Source organism: Cyanistes caeruleus, chromosome 3 (assembly GCF_971803275.1).
Source record: "Cyanistes caeruleus chromosome 3, bCyaCae1.hap1.1, whole genome shotgun sequence".
Lineage (NCBI taxonomy): Eukaryota > Metazoa > Chordata > Aves > Passeriformes > Paridae > Cyanistes > Cyanistes caeruleus.
The window spans coordinates 34,829,292-34,846,539 of NC_141703.1; the positions used below are offsets into that span (position 1 = coordinate 34,829,292).

The following is a 17,248-nucleotide window of genomic DNA, read 5'->3' on the forward strand; positions in this document are numbered from 1 at the left end:
GATGTTGAACAAGTATGTTGTGGAGGAGATTCTAAGCATTGTGGAAATGTCTGCACATCAGATAAGTTTTGACACCTTCCAGTGCCACTTCGCTTTAACAATATCCTGATCATGAAGTCTATCTTTCTCTCGTTTCTTTCCTTCCTTTTCTTTTTTTCCCCTTTATATTAGTATAATATATCATTATATTAGTATAATGATAAAAAAATTTTACACATATGTGAATTTTTTTTTTTAATTTTTTTTTCAATGCCGATATGGAAACCTTCACATCTTAGGACTAATATGCAAAATTGAATCATCATAAAACCCAAGCAAGGCAAGTAAGCAGATAAAATGATGGACAAAGAGAGGTGTGCATTTCAGGGGAGAGCTAGGGTTAGAAGCAGCATAGCCCTGGGTTTTAGACTGGGCTTCAGAATGTCATGCTTCTGGAAAAACGGCTCAGTTCACAGAAGAGATTGGCCAGCTAAAGTGCTGTGCATAACCTCAAATTTTATGTCTATTTCTGACCACAAAATTGATGCCTGTGGGAGGGCAGGTAGTGGGTGGTACACCTGCAGGAGTCTGTTAGCTCAGATCAAGGCACACTCTTCTTGAGGCAGAACTCCTGCCTGTACCAGCAGCCTGCCTGGCTTGCACCCTGGAGGCATCTGTGCTGCAGAAGAGGCCCTTCACAAGACACTCCTGGGTGTGCAGGTGTTCAGGCCATGCCATGGACTTGGTCCAAAGTAAAAACCCCTGGAGCACCAGATCCCTTTTCCTCCAGTCTGCTTCTGCTGAGCTAGTGCAGACATAGCCATAAAATTCCACATAACATCCACCAAATTTAGAATATTCCTGCGACTCCTTAGTTGAGATTGGACCTTTTGAAAGTATTTGTGAAGCATGATCTTTAAGAAATGTGGTAAAGGTGCTATGGAAATATCCTCGTCTTATGGCAAACCACTGCACAGGTGCACCTGTGCTAGCTACCCATGAAGATGATGCTTGCACTGGAAGGTAGAGAAGTTCTCCTGCATGCCCTGGCCTGTCTCTGTAGCCCTTTAGTCTTCTTCTCCATGTCTGGAAACTGGGTACTCAGGCAGAATCTCTTCTGGGACACCCTCACGGCAGATGCGTCAGCTGCACTGGGAAGGGACCCGCTTTCCTGAACACACTCACAAATGCCTAGTTCATTGAAAATCCAAGCTGCAGCACACAGTAACTTGCTATTCTCCTTCTGATAGGTAACTGCATCAAAAGCTTTGCTGGAAGTAGGGGAAAATAATGTTTGGCAATGACTTGTCTCTCAGCCCACAGCAAGAGCCGCAGTTCTACAGCTCAGTTCATCCTGTCCTGCCCTGTGCAGGTTGGGCTCCCCAGCCCTGACCTACATGGGCCCCAGAGGGAATGCTGCTGTGTCTCCTTGAGCAACTCTTGGGCACCTCTGCCACTGCTGCAAGTGGCCTGCCTGTGTGCTGGACAAGCAAAGGATTCCCACAGAGCAGCCTCCACATCCAGGCACCTGGAGTTGGTGCCTAAAGACGGGCACTGCAGGGATTTGCTCTTCGCTTTTCTTTTCAATAAACTGTCTCCGATAATTGCCTTGGCTTTAGAGCTGAAGGCCTCTGGAGTAATGAACAACTGTTATTTCTAGTACAATGGGATCGTTGCCTGTAATGTTATCCCTTAATTGCTACTGCGGTGCAAATTATAAAAACCAAGAATATCCAAATATAGAGACACTTGGCTCTTGTGACAAGAAATTAAGGTCTTTTCTCTGGCACTGCTGCATGCCCTGAACTCCCACTCAAGTCAAAATGAATTACATACATTCAATATTTTGAAAAACAAGCTCTTAACCTCTACAAATGAGCTTATAGAGCTCTTATCATGTGTGTTCTGGCTATCCCTGTAAATGTCCAATCCTTTTTCAGATCCTAATCTCCTGGGCATCCTGGTCCCTTCAGAGTTAAGGGCAAAACTTGGCTGAAAAGGATGAAGTACATGTAAAAAAAATAATTAATAAATCTGTGGGTGTATAATCTTTTGAAGTTTTAGTGGTTTGGATTGCTTAATTGGTTATTTTTTTATGGCAAAAAAAAAGCAAGCAAATGTTTCTGCTACATCCACAATATAAAATCTCCTATCTTCCTTCCTGTTCTTGACACCTTGAGAGTCTGCCATTTTTTAGTGTCTTGGATAAAATCTTTTCCATTACCTGTTCATACCTTGCTTTGCTGCTATACTCTTTGGAAGCAATAATGACCAGACCAAACTTAGACTTCCGAGAATGAATGTATTATCTCTACAGTGCCTTTTTAATATTTCAGGAATTAAGAGTCTAAATGTTTAATCTGCACTGTGAAGTGTCTGAAAAGCATGGTATTGTCAAACAAAAGTGGTAAACTGCTGAGGAAAGGTCCAATCCTTCTCTTACTGATGTCAGTGGGAATTTTGCCAGGAAGCTCAGCATGATAAGGATACAGACCAAAGTAATCAGTTCTACAGATGATTACATGAAAAGCCCTTCATTATACCATGATGATTGAGTATTATTACAGTCATGAGACACAGACAACTTCTGGAACCAAAACTAAGAAAAATAATGTATTAAGGCTATTCCTCCTCCAAGTTGGGCCTCTTTGGCAGTGGCCTTTCATCAGATGACTTTTCACGTGTTAGCACAGCTACTTTGGTTTTGGCCACAGCCTGATATGTACAGCGAAATGAGCCCAGATTTCCTGCTCCACAGTTCCTCCCTGCCAAAGGTCTCTCAGCCCATGAAAGCTGTGTCATTTGGTAAGTAAAATATTTTTGGCAAACTCAGGAACATTACACTTTGTTGTCCATCTTCTTATTTCTTGCTCAAGGGAACGTCTTCCTCCACAGGCACCTCTTCCAGGCTGGAGAAGGGCAAGTTGTTCCTGCTTGTGTGTGATGGCTGATGTCTTGACGAAGGGACACTGTGGCACAGACCCCCAGAGCCAGATGCCTGTTTCTGCAGCCTCACCCAGCCTGCCCAGTGCAGGAGGAAGCAGGAGGTTTTGGCCATGAATTGGGCACTGAGGGCACGGGTGATGTGTGCAAGCTAACAGGGTGCCCTTGCAAACACGATCAGGATCTTCACGGTTCTTCGGGGAGCATTTGTTAGGCAGAGACACTGATGCAGTTTTGCACAGTTGATCCAAGAAAGTGAAGTTGCACAGTACCCTGCAAAAGCAAAGTCTGTATGAAGATGGGAATATGACTAGAGTTTGTATTTACTTTGGATTAAAGTGTTTTATTATTACTTATGTGTAAGGAGGTTAATTTTCTCTCTGTTACTTGGGGGTCAAACAGAAGCCTGCATTCCCTACTGAAATCAGTAATTTGTCAGCTTAGAAAAATCTGTATTAATAAAGAGAAAATGTAAATATTTATAAGACATGCACAGTCAAATCACTCAGTGTTACTAAATCATTTGCAATGTCTGGTTCTGGTTTGTACTGTCATAGTCACAGGAAGCTGCAGTGAAGACAGTAGGAAAACACATATCCACAGCAAGTTTTAGATACATTTTGGGGAGGATTTTCTTCACTACTTAGGAGAGAAGTTCTAACAGTGAATTTTAATTTATTTTCCACATTTGTACACTGCTTACATTTCTTATCTGAAAGGAACTGTGAAACTCTCCCACTGCTTCTTGCCTGAAACTGCTCTGTGGATTGCAGCTCTGATTTCTCTGTCATGATACCTGTTGTCAGGCTTTGTCTCCTCTTGAAATTATCATTAAAATGGTACACTGGCAAAAAACATTTGTAATCGTTGGGGATTCTAAAATATTTTCTGTTATTTTCATAGTAGCAGTTAATATTTCCTGAAGCTATTCACTTGATTAAATATCTTTTCTTTCTGCAGTCCTCTGAAATAGTGGTAAAAAAAATCACTGCTATTTCATTTTAACCTCTCAAGTGATGGGCAAAAATCAGTTGCCTAGCAAGCAGAAGTACTATTGTTTGTGCTAAAAGGTCAAGACAAAAATGTGCTGAAAACTTTCTGGATACTTATATAAAGAGATGAGTTATGACTTGGGAGTTATTGCACAGAAGAGTCTGTATTTGACCCTTTGCATCCTGCTTTCACATACTTTATGTCACTTTAAGGAGAGGAATAACTATTTCTCAAACAAACATTCTGATATTACAGAAAGATAACAGCTACCTCTCAGTTTAGATGAATTCAGAAATGTGCCTAGAAAATCATTTGTCATCTGTTATAGAAATGTCAGAGTTCCAGCTTAATTCAACAGCAGTATGAAATCCTTTTCTCTCTTTGGCCATATACTAAAAAAGCAGCAAATGAAAAGCTATTGTGTTTATTTTCTGTGTGCAGCTACCACATAATAATGTGGAATTACTTTTCGTGGAAATCCATTACACAATATACATTTTACAGTTCAGAATATATACATTTTACAGTTCAGAATATACCATCTACTCTAACCTATACTAGGCTTCAGTTCTAAAGATGTTTGTACTGAGCAGCTCACATGTTAGATGTTACAAACATGCTGCCCCTCTCAGTTGGGTGGATGTATTTCTGTGGTGCTACAAGCTCAATTAAAGTACAACATTAATTTCATACAGAAACCTTTGGAAGTGAGAGCTCAGTTTGGGTTTAGGCTTTGTGGGGACCATAGTGGGAGGGTATAAAGAGAATCTATGTGTTTTACACAAACAGATTTGCCACACTTATACCTCCTATGCTTTGGAAGTGTAATTAATCTGCCTGTCTACCACCAGCAGTAAAACCAACAGTTTTAAGAGGTGGGATGTAGGTGGAATCTCAGCTATCTTTCGTGTGTTTTTTAAGACACAGGAAAAAGTTCTAGGAAAAACAAGAGAGAGAACAGCACCTCTGTCACATATTGTGCGAAGCTGTCCTGTCACACGGTACCCTAGAAGGCATCACTGAATCCTGTGTCTCGTACAGTATAACAAAGAAAGTCTGACAGACAAAGCTTTCACTTTGCTCTCACACGAAGAGATCAGTCTGGACTAGGCAACCAAGGTGAAGCAAAACACTTCCCCTTTCCTTACGTACTGCTGTGGATGCATAAAAAGTGGATTGCACATGAAAACATGAAGAGAGAGAGAAAGAAGCTTCTTCTATTTATTAAACTCTCAAACTTGCCATCAAGTTTCCAAATTCAAAATACTTTATTTTTCTGCCTCTCTGTCTCAACCCAGACCACCAGCTAATTCATATCTGGGTCCTGTGGTGAGCTCAGCTGGGCTGGCACAGCCTCTGGCAGCAGCTGAACTCCAGGCAGGTTCAGCATCCCACCTGCAGGGACTCCGGCAGGGTCACGACCCTGGCAACTGATCCAGAAATCTAAGTGGCTATGAAAATGTTTACAGAAGCATTAAAAGAAAATTTCCTTTGTGTTATTAATTATTCTTTAATAATTAATTATTATTTAATTGCTGTTATTTTAATTTAATTATTCTTTCCCTCCAACTGTATTGATTGTATCAACCATTTCTTAAATTACTTAAATTACTGTTCTGGAAGCAAATGCACTTGCTTTCTCAAAGACTAGATTTTTGAATCTATGATCTTTCTCAGAATCATAGAATCACAGAATCTTAGAATGGTTTAAATTGGAAGTACCTTAAAGATCATCTAGCTCCAACCCTCCTGCCATGTCCAGGAACACCTTCCACTATACCACCATCCTATGTGGCCTTGGACACTTCCAGGGATGAGACATTCACAACTTCACTGGGCAACCTGTTTCAGTGACTTACTGCTCTTATAGCAAAGAATTTATTCCAAATATCTAATCTAAACCTGCCCTCTTCCAGTTTAAAGTCATCCCTCCTTGTCCTATCACTGTAAGCTCTTGTAGAAAGGCCCTTCCCAGCTCTTTTGTAGGCCTTCTTTAGGAACAGAAAGGTGCTTTAAGGTTTCCCCAGAGCCTTCTCTTCCCCAGGCTGTACACCCCATTCTCATCCTGTCTTCACAGGAGAAGCACTTTCCAATGCCTTAAAAAAAATGAAAAATGGAAGAAGAGGTGGAGAGGTATTTATGATCTAATATCCTTCCTAATAACCACAGTAACCTGAATCTTCTAGAGAAAATTAGCATTTATCTCTTCCCTGGTGTAAATCATTCTAGCCCACTTTCCCAATTTGTCTGATGGTGAAGTATTGCTAAGCAACACCACACTTGCAGGTCAGCTGCCACTTCATGACTATGCCAATGTCAATTTTTTTTAAGGCCCACACCACATTTTTTTTTTCAAAGATTATGTTGCCATTAAAGAGCATTTAAAACTACTTAGCTAATCTTCCTACTGTAAGACTAGCTCTTGCTTAGTCTAAAGCTGTGTTGCTATGGATGAATATTGCTTGGAGTGTCTAAATATTTGGAAGTAAAACCAGCCATTTTCTTCAGTGGTATAATGAAGTATGGTATAAGATCAAGCCTGATTTTAATTATAAGTTGTCCTTTCTCTTACTCTGCCTGCCTTCCCTGTTTTTCATGCCAACAGCAACTGTTTAATTTGACTTGAAGGAAAGCTAAACAGTTAGCCTCAAGTAGCAGATGAATCATTCTAATATCTGATAACTTTTCCAAATAAAGGCCTCTCTCTCCAGGAGCAAATGTCAGTCTCCATCACTTAACAATCTTATTTGAGCCCATGTAGTGAGCAGGAACATGCTCACGCCGAAAAGCTAATGGTGGGATTTTCAGTGTGCTGCCAAACTGCTGGGTAGTACAGTGATATTGCTGATTTACAGACAAACTTCAGGACGCAGCCTTTGCCTGAGCAAGTGCTGAAAAGTAACAGGTATAGGACATACTGCAAAAGTTCCAAACCATGCAGCCCCCAAAGGTGTAAGGTACTCCTCAGTGGCCCACCACTGGTGCTGGGGCATCTCCTGCTCTGGTTTTGATCAAGTGCTGCAGAGGTGCCCTTCCTGTGGGAAGCCCTAGCATTGCCCTTACAGTTTGATCCAGACACTCACTAACTTCAAAGTGCCAACTAAATATGGATTTTCATAAAAGTAAGCACTTGGATACAGCACAGAGACATTTTTAATGCCAAGTATCTCATTAAATTGCCAACTTCCTTGCAAGCAGCACTCGGAGTAGCAAGAACAAGCATGGGAGATAAAATTCTCCAGCGACCTATGCTGGTAAGCCAGGACTTCCAGGACCAAGTGCTCAGGGCTCTGAGCTCTAGCAGTGCTTGGCTTGCCCCCAAGCCCCAGAAGCACAGAGAAGCGAGGGCAGGCCATGGAGCAGGCGCCTCTCTACACCCTGGTTTCAGGTTCGCTGGGCAGCATCTCCCTCTGGAGGCTTGCCCCAGATCCTGCTTCCCATCACCAGCCCCAGCTGGGCAGGAGAGTCCACCCCAAACCAACATCTAAATGTGAGGCTTGGGTGAACCTGACTTCTCTTAGTGCATTTTAACAGATGCCTGGCTCAAAATAGTATCTTCGGGCTAAAAGAGAATTCTGTAAAATTAGTATTTTAGGAATTGTTTTCTGATCTGTTACTGATCTGTGAACCTTTCAGGATGGTTAAATGCTTCTTTTTTCTCCAATCCTTATCATTAGACACACATTTTTCCTAAAAGAATGAGGAGGCTAATGGAATCAGATGAAATTAGAAAGTTAAAGTTGAGGATTCTAAGAACAGAATCTAATAAAACCCAAACATGACAGTTGTCATCAGCATCACAGTATTTACAACAATTTTTCTGTTAAATTATCCATGTGTTTTCACCAACACACAGGTTAGTCATTCAAGCCATTTTAATTATATTTTTATATCTCTGCCTTATTTTTTTGTTTGTTTGGATTTCTTGTTTACTGGATCTTTGATGGGATGCATACATACTGAGCTTTCTCATACTTCTCTGAAGCTATATTTGAGTTATCTCAACCTTCAAAAACTTGAAGATGATCCTAAGAAAATTGAAAAGATGGAACCAGAGTTTTCACAGAGGTCCAGTGACTCCAGTAAGCCTGTACAGAGCCCCAGGATCTCCCTCATCATAGGGACAGCAATATGTTCTCTGATTTTTTTTGATGGAAACCACAGAGCACTCACGTGCATTCAGCATGATAAAGTGAAAAATTTCTATCCAGCTTCTAAAATGTCAAGCAAAATGTCAGGCAGCACTGTAATAAAAAAGGAAAACCTAACATAAAACAGGAGTACTCTGATTAGCATGTTGCTTTCTAATGAATGTCACACGTTCAGCAAAACCACTGGGCTTCAGAAATAATGAAGTAGTGACTGGATGAAAAAAATCACAGCAGTTCACCATTAACTCCCAGAAAAGCTCCTTTATGAAGTGAATCTTTCTTTGGATTATTCTGTAATTGGACACATCTTAGGATCCAATTCTCTCATCAAAGGGTAGATATTGAGACCTCGCTAGAGGCAATGGATCTTTATGGATCTAAGAAGAAAAGTTGGCATGCACTGTTGCTCCTCTAGGGAGAAGAGAGAGTGAAAAAAAAAAATAAAAAAATTAATGGTGTTCAGCTGGTGGAGAATGGCAGGCCTTTCTAGAGATGGTGATCCAAGGTAATTAAATTAGATGATGGAGACCTCTCTTGCTGCCACTCAAAATAAAAGATCCAAGGAAGAGTCATAATCTGAAAAATTATTATTTATGAATCCCACAAAATAGATCCAGTGGAATAGACCCCTGAACATTATAGGAAATGAACCTGAACTAAATCCTGTACAGCAAAATTTGTCTTGCAAATGGGGAAAGTGGAATTTGCAAAACACATCCTTGATTTTTTAATCAATCAGTATTACCACCCTGTAACCCACAGGAAGTTTACTATCAGGGAAACACAAGGTCGAGGGTGCTTCTGGCCATAGTCAAAGCAAGCCACATATAAGATGTGAAATAAAATATGCCTTGAAATTTTTTTTTCCATCTATCTCACTGCAAATGTTCCTAACTCCTAACACCTGCCACCTTTAATGCAATCCTCCAGTCAGCTGCCTGTCAATGTTAGTACAAGTGTTTACTGTACCAAAATCAGTCTTCCCTTTTTCAATACAGTGCTTTGAGAGGCACAATGTAGAATGTTTTATTACCCTCTATACATTTTACAATGTCTAGTAATTTTACCTTTTTTCCTCCTCAGAAAGATGTGGCATTGTCCAATATGATTTTATCTTTGTCAGTTCATGTGTGCTGCTCCTCATTTGCTCATACTTCAGATATTCAAACATGTCCTTTTCTACCATTTGTATCAATAATTAATAATAGCTAAACAGACAACTTATTGAATGACAATGGTGAGATTCCTTGCTTCAATATATTAAAGAGTTTCGTCCTTTCTCCCCTACACATTTATTGTCTATTTACAGACGTATTGTCTCTTTAGCTTGCTACACAGGTGTTTTTCTCCAGCTGTTTCTCAACTGATCATAAATTTCCAAAATTCTTTATATAGGATCAGACCATTATTCTGACCTAAGGATCATGTGCAAGTCTTTTTTTACATAATTTTTAAAGTAATTAAGAACATTTGTATGCAGTTCTGTTGGTCCATAGTTATCCCACTTCTTTTTGACAGACTCTGAATTCTCAATAATTTGGTGTTTATTGCTATCCTTTTTTCTGTCCGATATATTGGCATGCCTATAAAATCCTGACATTTTTTGGCACCAGCTTCCTTTGAAGTTCAACAAGACATAAACACCTACTGTCCTTTGCATCTTTTCACAGCTGCACCCACAAAATATTGAGAATTTATAATATAAAAATAATCACTTGGCAGAATTACAGCTACCCAGAGGGCCAAGTATATAACTGCTTAATAGATCAGAGCTATGGGCTCATAAAGAACAGAACTGCAGAATAATCCATATATAAAATCACACAAATTCTCAAGTTATAAGACTACAAAATTTGAATGGTTTAGTATTTTCCTGATACTAGCGATAATTAAATTAGATTTTACAGCTATTGCTATACACTTTTAGAACTAAAATGTATTATCAAGTACAGGATGTTGCTAGACAAACAGGAGTCATCAAATATGAAATACCCACGATGGAGAGCTTCAGTTGCTGGTACACAAGCTGCCATGAGACAGAATTTACAGATGCAGTTTCTGGACTCCACCACTGATTGCTTCATACAGCTGAAAACCCTACAAAGCATGGGAAAAATCACTTCTCAATCCTAACCAACATTGTGGAGTAAGCTCAGAGGTAGATAAAGGCTGAAACAGTTGGAGCTTCTGGAAAGTTCTGTAGCTTCCAAAAGACATCCATATTTCTCTGGCAGCAGTGTGTGACAAGTATCAGTAGTAAATGACAGCTGGAGCACATCAGAGAGCTTCTAGACTGCACTCTGTGCTGCTCACAGAGAAGGCCTCTCACACTTGCTGGGAGATATGTGTGTGATATGCTCCAAGGTCTGCAAAATGGCAATAACCAGCAGTCTCATTTTAAATACATGTTCGTGATCTGAATCAAAACACCAGTGTAGATGTTTTCCATTAATCTCATGGATCTGTAGTTAAGTTCTCCTATTACAGGTTTACAATGTTCTTGCTGTGTCATGGTGCTCATTCTTGACACATTTTATCTTCCGTAAATAAAATGAAATTAAGACTTAGAGAAAATATTGCATGACAGTGGGTCAGATGAGTATTCTGAAAGTGCAATTTAGCTTTCTGGGCTTTTGGCTTGAAAGAAGAGGTTTTTTCCTAAAAAAAGCAAAGCAGGAAACTTTGCAACTGAGCTCAAGCATTTCACAGAACTTGAGAAAGACTGTGTCAGTAAGGAATTGCCTAAAATAAAGAAAAAATAAACAGGGATGGGGAAGGCAAGAAAAAGGAAGGCAAGCACAGCCAAGCCAAGAAAATGGAAGGCAAAGCCAGGCAAGGCCAGAGAAAGCATATCATAGGTTGTTGTGAACTCTATGATGTTTGTTATCTCAACACGTTTAGTGTCATAAAGCTGCCAAGTGCAAGATAAGTTTCACAGATCTGTCAGGCAGCTGTGTTACAAGCCCTGCCTGCTCATGCCCTGCGCTACAGACTCAGCCGGGCTGCAGCCAGAGCTCCTTCTTCAGTGTCCTTGGAGACCACTGGAGGTGGGGAGGTATGCTGATAAAGCCATATTTTAAACAGCCAATTCAGTGGGGCCAAACATAGGTCTGATCAGGGAGAGAAGGACTCAGTAGTATCCATTCCCTTGTATCCTAGCACTCTCACATGCTCTTAAGGTGCACTCTGAATCTCTCTTGATTTGCTGCCTCCTTCAAACAGCTCTCTCTGTGCAATGTTCTTTTGTCTCCCCAACAGTCTTCTCCATTTCTTCCATGCAATTCCCCTGCTCCCAGACTTTAATACAGCAGTGGGTATCCTACTGTATCACTTTTTCACTGGTGGAAATATCAATTGAAAATATTTGAGTGGTTATTTTCAATGGCAACAATGACTTGTCATAGACAAGTACAGAAATAAAAGTTAAAAATCATCAGAATATTTATTACCTCTTCACATTAAAAGCAAACCTTGGTTAGATACTATAAACCTAGATTTTGCAATTGAGATTTTAATAATTTCCAAAAAACTGGTGTAAGAGAGTACATGCAATGTAAAAACATATTTTCTATGTCATAGGTTTCCACCTGTATTTTTGTACAAATAAAAAATTTGATAAAATTTTGACAAATAATAAAATAAGAGGCTCATTTCCCCACAAAATACAAAAATGAAAGTGCTTGCTGTAAAAACGCAGACAGATGAGTTTAGGCAGGAGATAACTCTCGTTCAGGATGGATTAATTTGTTCATTATTATTCTTTACAAACCTTGCAGGAAGCCTGACAGATAAAAACTGGTCCAAGGTCTGTGTTTTCACTGTCAGTGATGCTTGTGCAAAAGCAAAAAAGAGTATATATCTTGGCACAACAGAAGGCACCAACATAAGCTCAAGGCTATTCCTTTTCTACACAGATTTCAGTGTGAAAATGGTAGGAAAACCAAAATAATTTCAAGCTGCTAGAGGGTACTGTCAACTGTGAAAAATAGAAAGACAACTATAAACATAATTATTCAAGTGCACCCTCTTAACTAACAGGAAGATTTTGAAGGGCTAGCACAGAATTTTTTAAACATGCTAAGCAAGACAGATAGATAGTAAACAATTATGGTGGTTTCCTCCTCTGGAAAATACTTTACAAAAGAGTTATTAAGCAGATTGATTTGGTTCCCAGCAGAATGCATGTGGAGGGTAAGACCTGATGCAGTTTTTAACTCCATTTCTTCAGCATCCCTGTTAGATGTTTTGCATAGCAGTACCCTCTGAACAAATTTGAGATTTGCTTGGGATCAAACTCTATGTATCAATTAATGCTTCACTGGAAAATCTACAGGACTGAAGAATGAATATTTGGTCATTAGGCATGTAAATGAAGAGGTCATATTTGAAGTATTTTTTCCTTCTGTACAATGAAAGAGAAGATTCCCAAAGGATCACCTGAGTGCTGTCACTGGTCTGTGAGCCCCTTCAAAAGGCATGTGCCCTGGAAGGAAAAGGTACCCACTGCTGTGGTGGCACCTGTTACTGCAGCTGCTGCTCTTCCAGGTACATGGCAAAAGAGGGCAGTGGAGCACTGCACATTACAACAGATTAGGTAATGACCCCACAGCAGATCTTTTCTCTACATTTCTTTGCTGCAAAAAGTTATTACAATACCTAAAAAAGCAATCATGTTGTATTGATAACATCCAGACAGTTTAAACAGAACGTCTCTGTTGCTTTCACTGAAAATGGCACTTCTCTCCTAGCGAGCCTTATAAACGATTGATTGAAACTTCATTACTTCCAGATCTCCAGTCACAGGAGGCATTGCACTTTCACCCACTAATTCTCCATGGATTCTCCATGTTGGTTTCTTTTACATTACCTCCTTCACATGCTTTCCAGAGAAGTTTGCATTCCTGCCTGTAACACATCTATCCAAGTTTAAAACAGCCAACAGTAGTTTAGGTGTCATCACGTGGAATGGGTTGTGTTTCCATTTCTGTGTCACTAGCAAGAAACATGTTGGTTTTAGCCCATGTACCAAGGTCACTCATTGCTTATGTTGGGTTCTTTCTTAGGCAGCCCTACTTTCTGAATCCTTTCTAGGTGTTTCTAGACTTTGTCTGTACCACATCCATTTCAAAATGTGTTTGTTCATGCAACTTTAAGCATCTAGCAACATCATTTGTTGTTCCCATATTTAACAGAAGGGCTTGAAGTTCAAAGGTATCTTCAAACATTTCTATGTTTACACTGTAATATAATAAAATCTGAAGTTCAGCGTTGCTTTGGCTTTTCAGTTGGAGTCTAGGATGATGCTTCCTTTTGCTGAAAGCAGAAGTTCCCACTACAGTGTAAGCTGACATATATAATATGTTGTTTAAAATAATGACATATTATTTAAGGGGAATGGTCACAGTGAAGAACCCTGCCCTCCCTACCAAACAACCCTTTTTCATCTTATCAAAAACAGCCTTTACTCTTTCTTTAAAATGGCAAAGGTTTACAGTGTCAATATACACCTTGGGATGGCAGTGCTCTAAACAGGTTTATTAGCAAAGCTCTTAATTTACCATTATAAGCCAAAGTCTGGTACTCAAATGTCATTCATTTCAAAATCCCACGTTTTATTTAATGGCTATAACATATCAGCACTGTCTCCAATGTTCCTTTGATGCAAAAAGACAAAGGGATGTCACAAGATGAACTTTGATGTGCCACATCCAACCTGAAGTTTGAATTATTTATAAATGTTTGGAAAATTGCATAAAATGATAGTGTATGATATGCAATCCATTACCACTACATTCTCAGATCAAAACTCAGTAATCACCAACATCATTATCTTATTTCAGAGCAGCTTCAAGGGCAGCTCACTGGAGTGGGATAACAGAGAGTCAATTTATAAGTCTAGTTCTTCCATGGTCCAAGGAGCAAATTCAAGAAAGTGCCTCCAACCTCCTCAGCCCCAGTTTCCTTTCCTTTAAAGCTGGGGGACTAACACCCATCTTTTCTGTAAAGTGTTTGGACATCATGGTGTATGTAGTTTTTGTATTTACAGTATAGAGGCTGGATGTTATTTCTGTTATTACAGTTTTTGTTCTATTTTTACAGGAATATTGTATTATTCCTGCTGCTACAGTTTTCTGCCTCCAGGGTGCTGGGTCTTAAGCAAACACAAATGCAGGCTGGTCAAAGTCGACTGCTGTTTATATTTGAAAAATATTTTAGAAGTGTAAGACCATAGTTTCCACACCAGTGCACTTAAACTTACAGAAAAATCAATAATTTTCTCTAGGATTGACTAGGCTTTTTCCAGCTGTCTTGCACAGCTGAAAAGCTTTAAACCACCCTCAAACAGAAAAAACTTGCAATATTGCTGTGCAAAAGTGCAATTTCCTTTTGTGAGATATTTACAGAATTACTTTTATGCTTTGGTTAACTCCCTGAGACAGAAAACCTTTCTTAATGGAAGAAATATTATTTAGTCTTCACTTTTATTTATTCATTTTGTCCTTAACTAAGTAATAAAGGAATATTGTATTTCAGAGATGAACCTAACAATCTACAACTACTAACTCTTCCTTTCTTCTCTCCTTAATTATTCCTGATTTCCTGACGTATGTTTCTGTGCACATATGCCTTTAGACTGCTTTTTAATATAAAACCATACATTAGGATTTTATCATTTGCATTTTATATCAAATTATAAAATTTATATAAAGATAGATAGATAGATAGATAGATAGATAGATAGATAGATAGATAGATAGATAGATAGATAGAAAGAGACAGACAGACATAGATAGATATACACACTTTCAAAAAACTAAAAGCTGAGCAAGTCCAGGTCAAGTGAAAATCAAGTGACTTTCCAAATCTCATTGTTGGTTATAACACCACAGAGTTTCTATGGTGTTTCAGCAACAAAATTAGGGCATTCCACATATCAAAGCCGAGGATTCTCTTGAAAGAGAAATACTTTACCCAAGGTGCTGAGAAGAAAGGGAGACAGACATGGGTGGACCACCATCTTGACCAGAGATAAAGCCCATCCAGAAAGTTAATTCAGAAGTGCCTTTAATTTGCTAAGGAGTTTATTTCCATTCTCACTCCTGTTGGCATAAGTGTAATGACAAGCTACAGAAATTCAAACTGTCAGGAGTTCCAGGAGCTGCTTTTGCAAATCAAGTGGTTTCACCCTTTATTTCTGGGGCAGCAACCCAGCTCAGAAAATGTGTAACAAATTGTAATATACTGTGAACTAAAGTTAAGCAAAACAAGGAAATCAAGATGGGTTTGGCAGTAATAGGCAAATGAAGTGACCACTTTCAATTCAAGCATCACTGGTAATAAATGCATGCACATATGTGCTTTTTTATAACATCTCTTTAAATTCCTGATAACAAATCCTCTTGGTGCAAACCTTAATGTAACAGATATTATGCAGAATGTTTTGAAAAAGAGAACCATAATAATTTTGCAGGTAAAAAAGAAATCAGCAAAATGCAGGTAAATGGAAGGATTTACATGTGGGTTTAAATTTTTTTAAAGATTAACTTTTTTAGCATAGGAAAAGTCAAAATTAAGCTTTCCTTAGTAAGGACCATTATTCAAAGGAAAAAATATTCTGGTCCAGAAGTGCCATCTGCTACTATTACAGCAAGGGAAAGAAAAGCGTAGTCACTTTCTGTTTTGAAGGTGCTTGTTCTCCTCACTTGTGATGCTCAGAGGTGATGATAATTTTGCATTTTTCAGTCAGTCCCCTATCAGGGCACAAAACCTGCTGCCTACACATGAGAAAGGAAATCCAGCACAGGTTTCCAGCAGAACAGCTCTGGTGGGAGGAGGATGAGGCTAGTAGGTGGCTATAGGGCTGCATGTTAGGATAAGCATGAAGAGGTTGTGGTGGAACTGAAATCAAGCAGTAGACACCATCCAGCCAGTTTCAAAAGCAACATGACACTCTTACAACATAAGAGTTCTGAAACTACCTACTAACTGAAGTGGTAAGAGAAAAATAAACGGATTTCACAGTTTAAGCAACTGCTCTACTCATACAAATGTAGGTCAAAAGGAAATAAAGTTACAGTTCCAGTGCAAGAATCACAGGACTGTAAAAGAAAGGTTATTCACAAGTTTAATTCAAACAGTTATCTTAAAAATGGCAAATTAAGAAATGCATTTTGCTACATAGACCAAAATGTTATTTAATTAAATATACAATAAACAGATTGCTACATGCTCATGCTGGTCACATCATCATGTTGTTTGATAAGGCACATCACTCTAAATGTCGTATTGTGCATCTGAGCTTGTTTTCAAGACTGCATCAAAGAGTGACTGCCACTATACAGCATGTCCTGTAGTTCCAGTCCTCGCCAGACACTGGACAGCCTCTGTCAGGGTAGGCTCTTCTGTCTTCAAAGTGCCTCTCCACATGAGAAATGTACCTGGGGCTTGCCACTCCTCAGAGGATTTGCCTGCCATCCATCCATCCATCCATCCATCCATCCATCCATCCATCCATGCTATACTGTACATTAATCTTTTCTTCCAGCTACTACTGAGGTGTCCTGCAAAACTTTTTCCATCTCATAAAGCACAGCTACCACTGGTACATCCCATCCAGGATGCTGCCTTTCAGTAAACCTTGATGAATTTCAAGAGGCTTGAAGAGGCTTGAATTTCAAGAGCCATTTGATTTCTCTAGTCATCCAATGCACCATAGTGTGTATAAGAAGTCTAGTTTGCCAAGCTGACATTCATAAAAGAGTAGCAGAATATCCATAAGCTTATCCAAGAATGACTCCAGGGGTTCTCAGAATTCTTTCACTTTCTTGCATGAAATCTGCTGAACCAAAGGCACACATTACATAGCTATATTTTCCAACCATGTATCATGAACATTTCTATTTCATGAGATAAGAGCTTGCCTTTTAATTTAGCAGCCTTTTGTATAGAACACACATTACACATTAATAGATGTTACTAGCTTTAAGTTCTGTGTATTACATCGATCATTGACAAACAAGCTCAAAAAAAGGTACTTGGTTACACAGGCTGAAGAGCGACAAAGGTGGCTGGATGTCATCAGAGCTGCATCACTTACTTGGCTGCTTCTTTCTGCAGCCTGAAGAAGAACTCCAACTGTTTATTAATGCATCTATGTATCCTCAGAACCAACGCCTGTGCTA

At 39.3% G+C, this 17,248-nt stretch overlaps 1 protein-coding gene across 1 annotated transcript in view; it reads right to left on the reverse strand.

Annotated features, from left to right (window-relative positions):
* Positions 1-225: 225 nt before the first annotated feature.
* Positions 226-17,248, reverse strand: part of LOC111945631 (uncharacterized) — a 76,161-nt gene continuing 59,138 nt past the window's right edge. Inside the window, exon 6 of the mRNA XM_086880730.1 lies at positions 226-3,195. Within this exon, the coding sequence (XP_086736856.1) occupies positions 2,778-3,195 (418 nt within the window). The 3' untranslated portion in view covers positions 226-2,777. The remainder of the gene's footprint in view (positions 3,196-17,248) is intronic.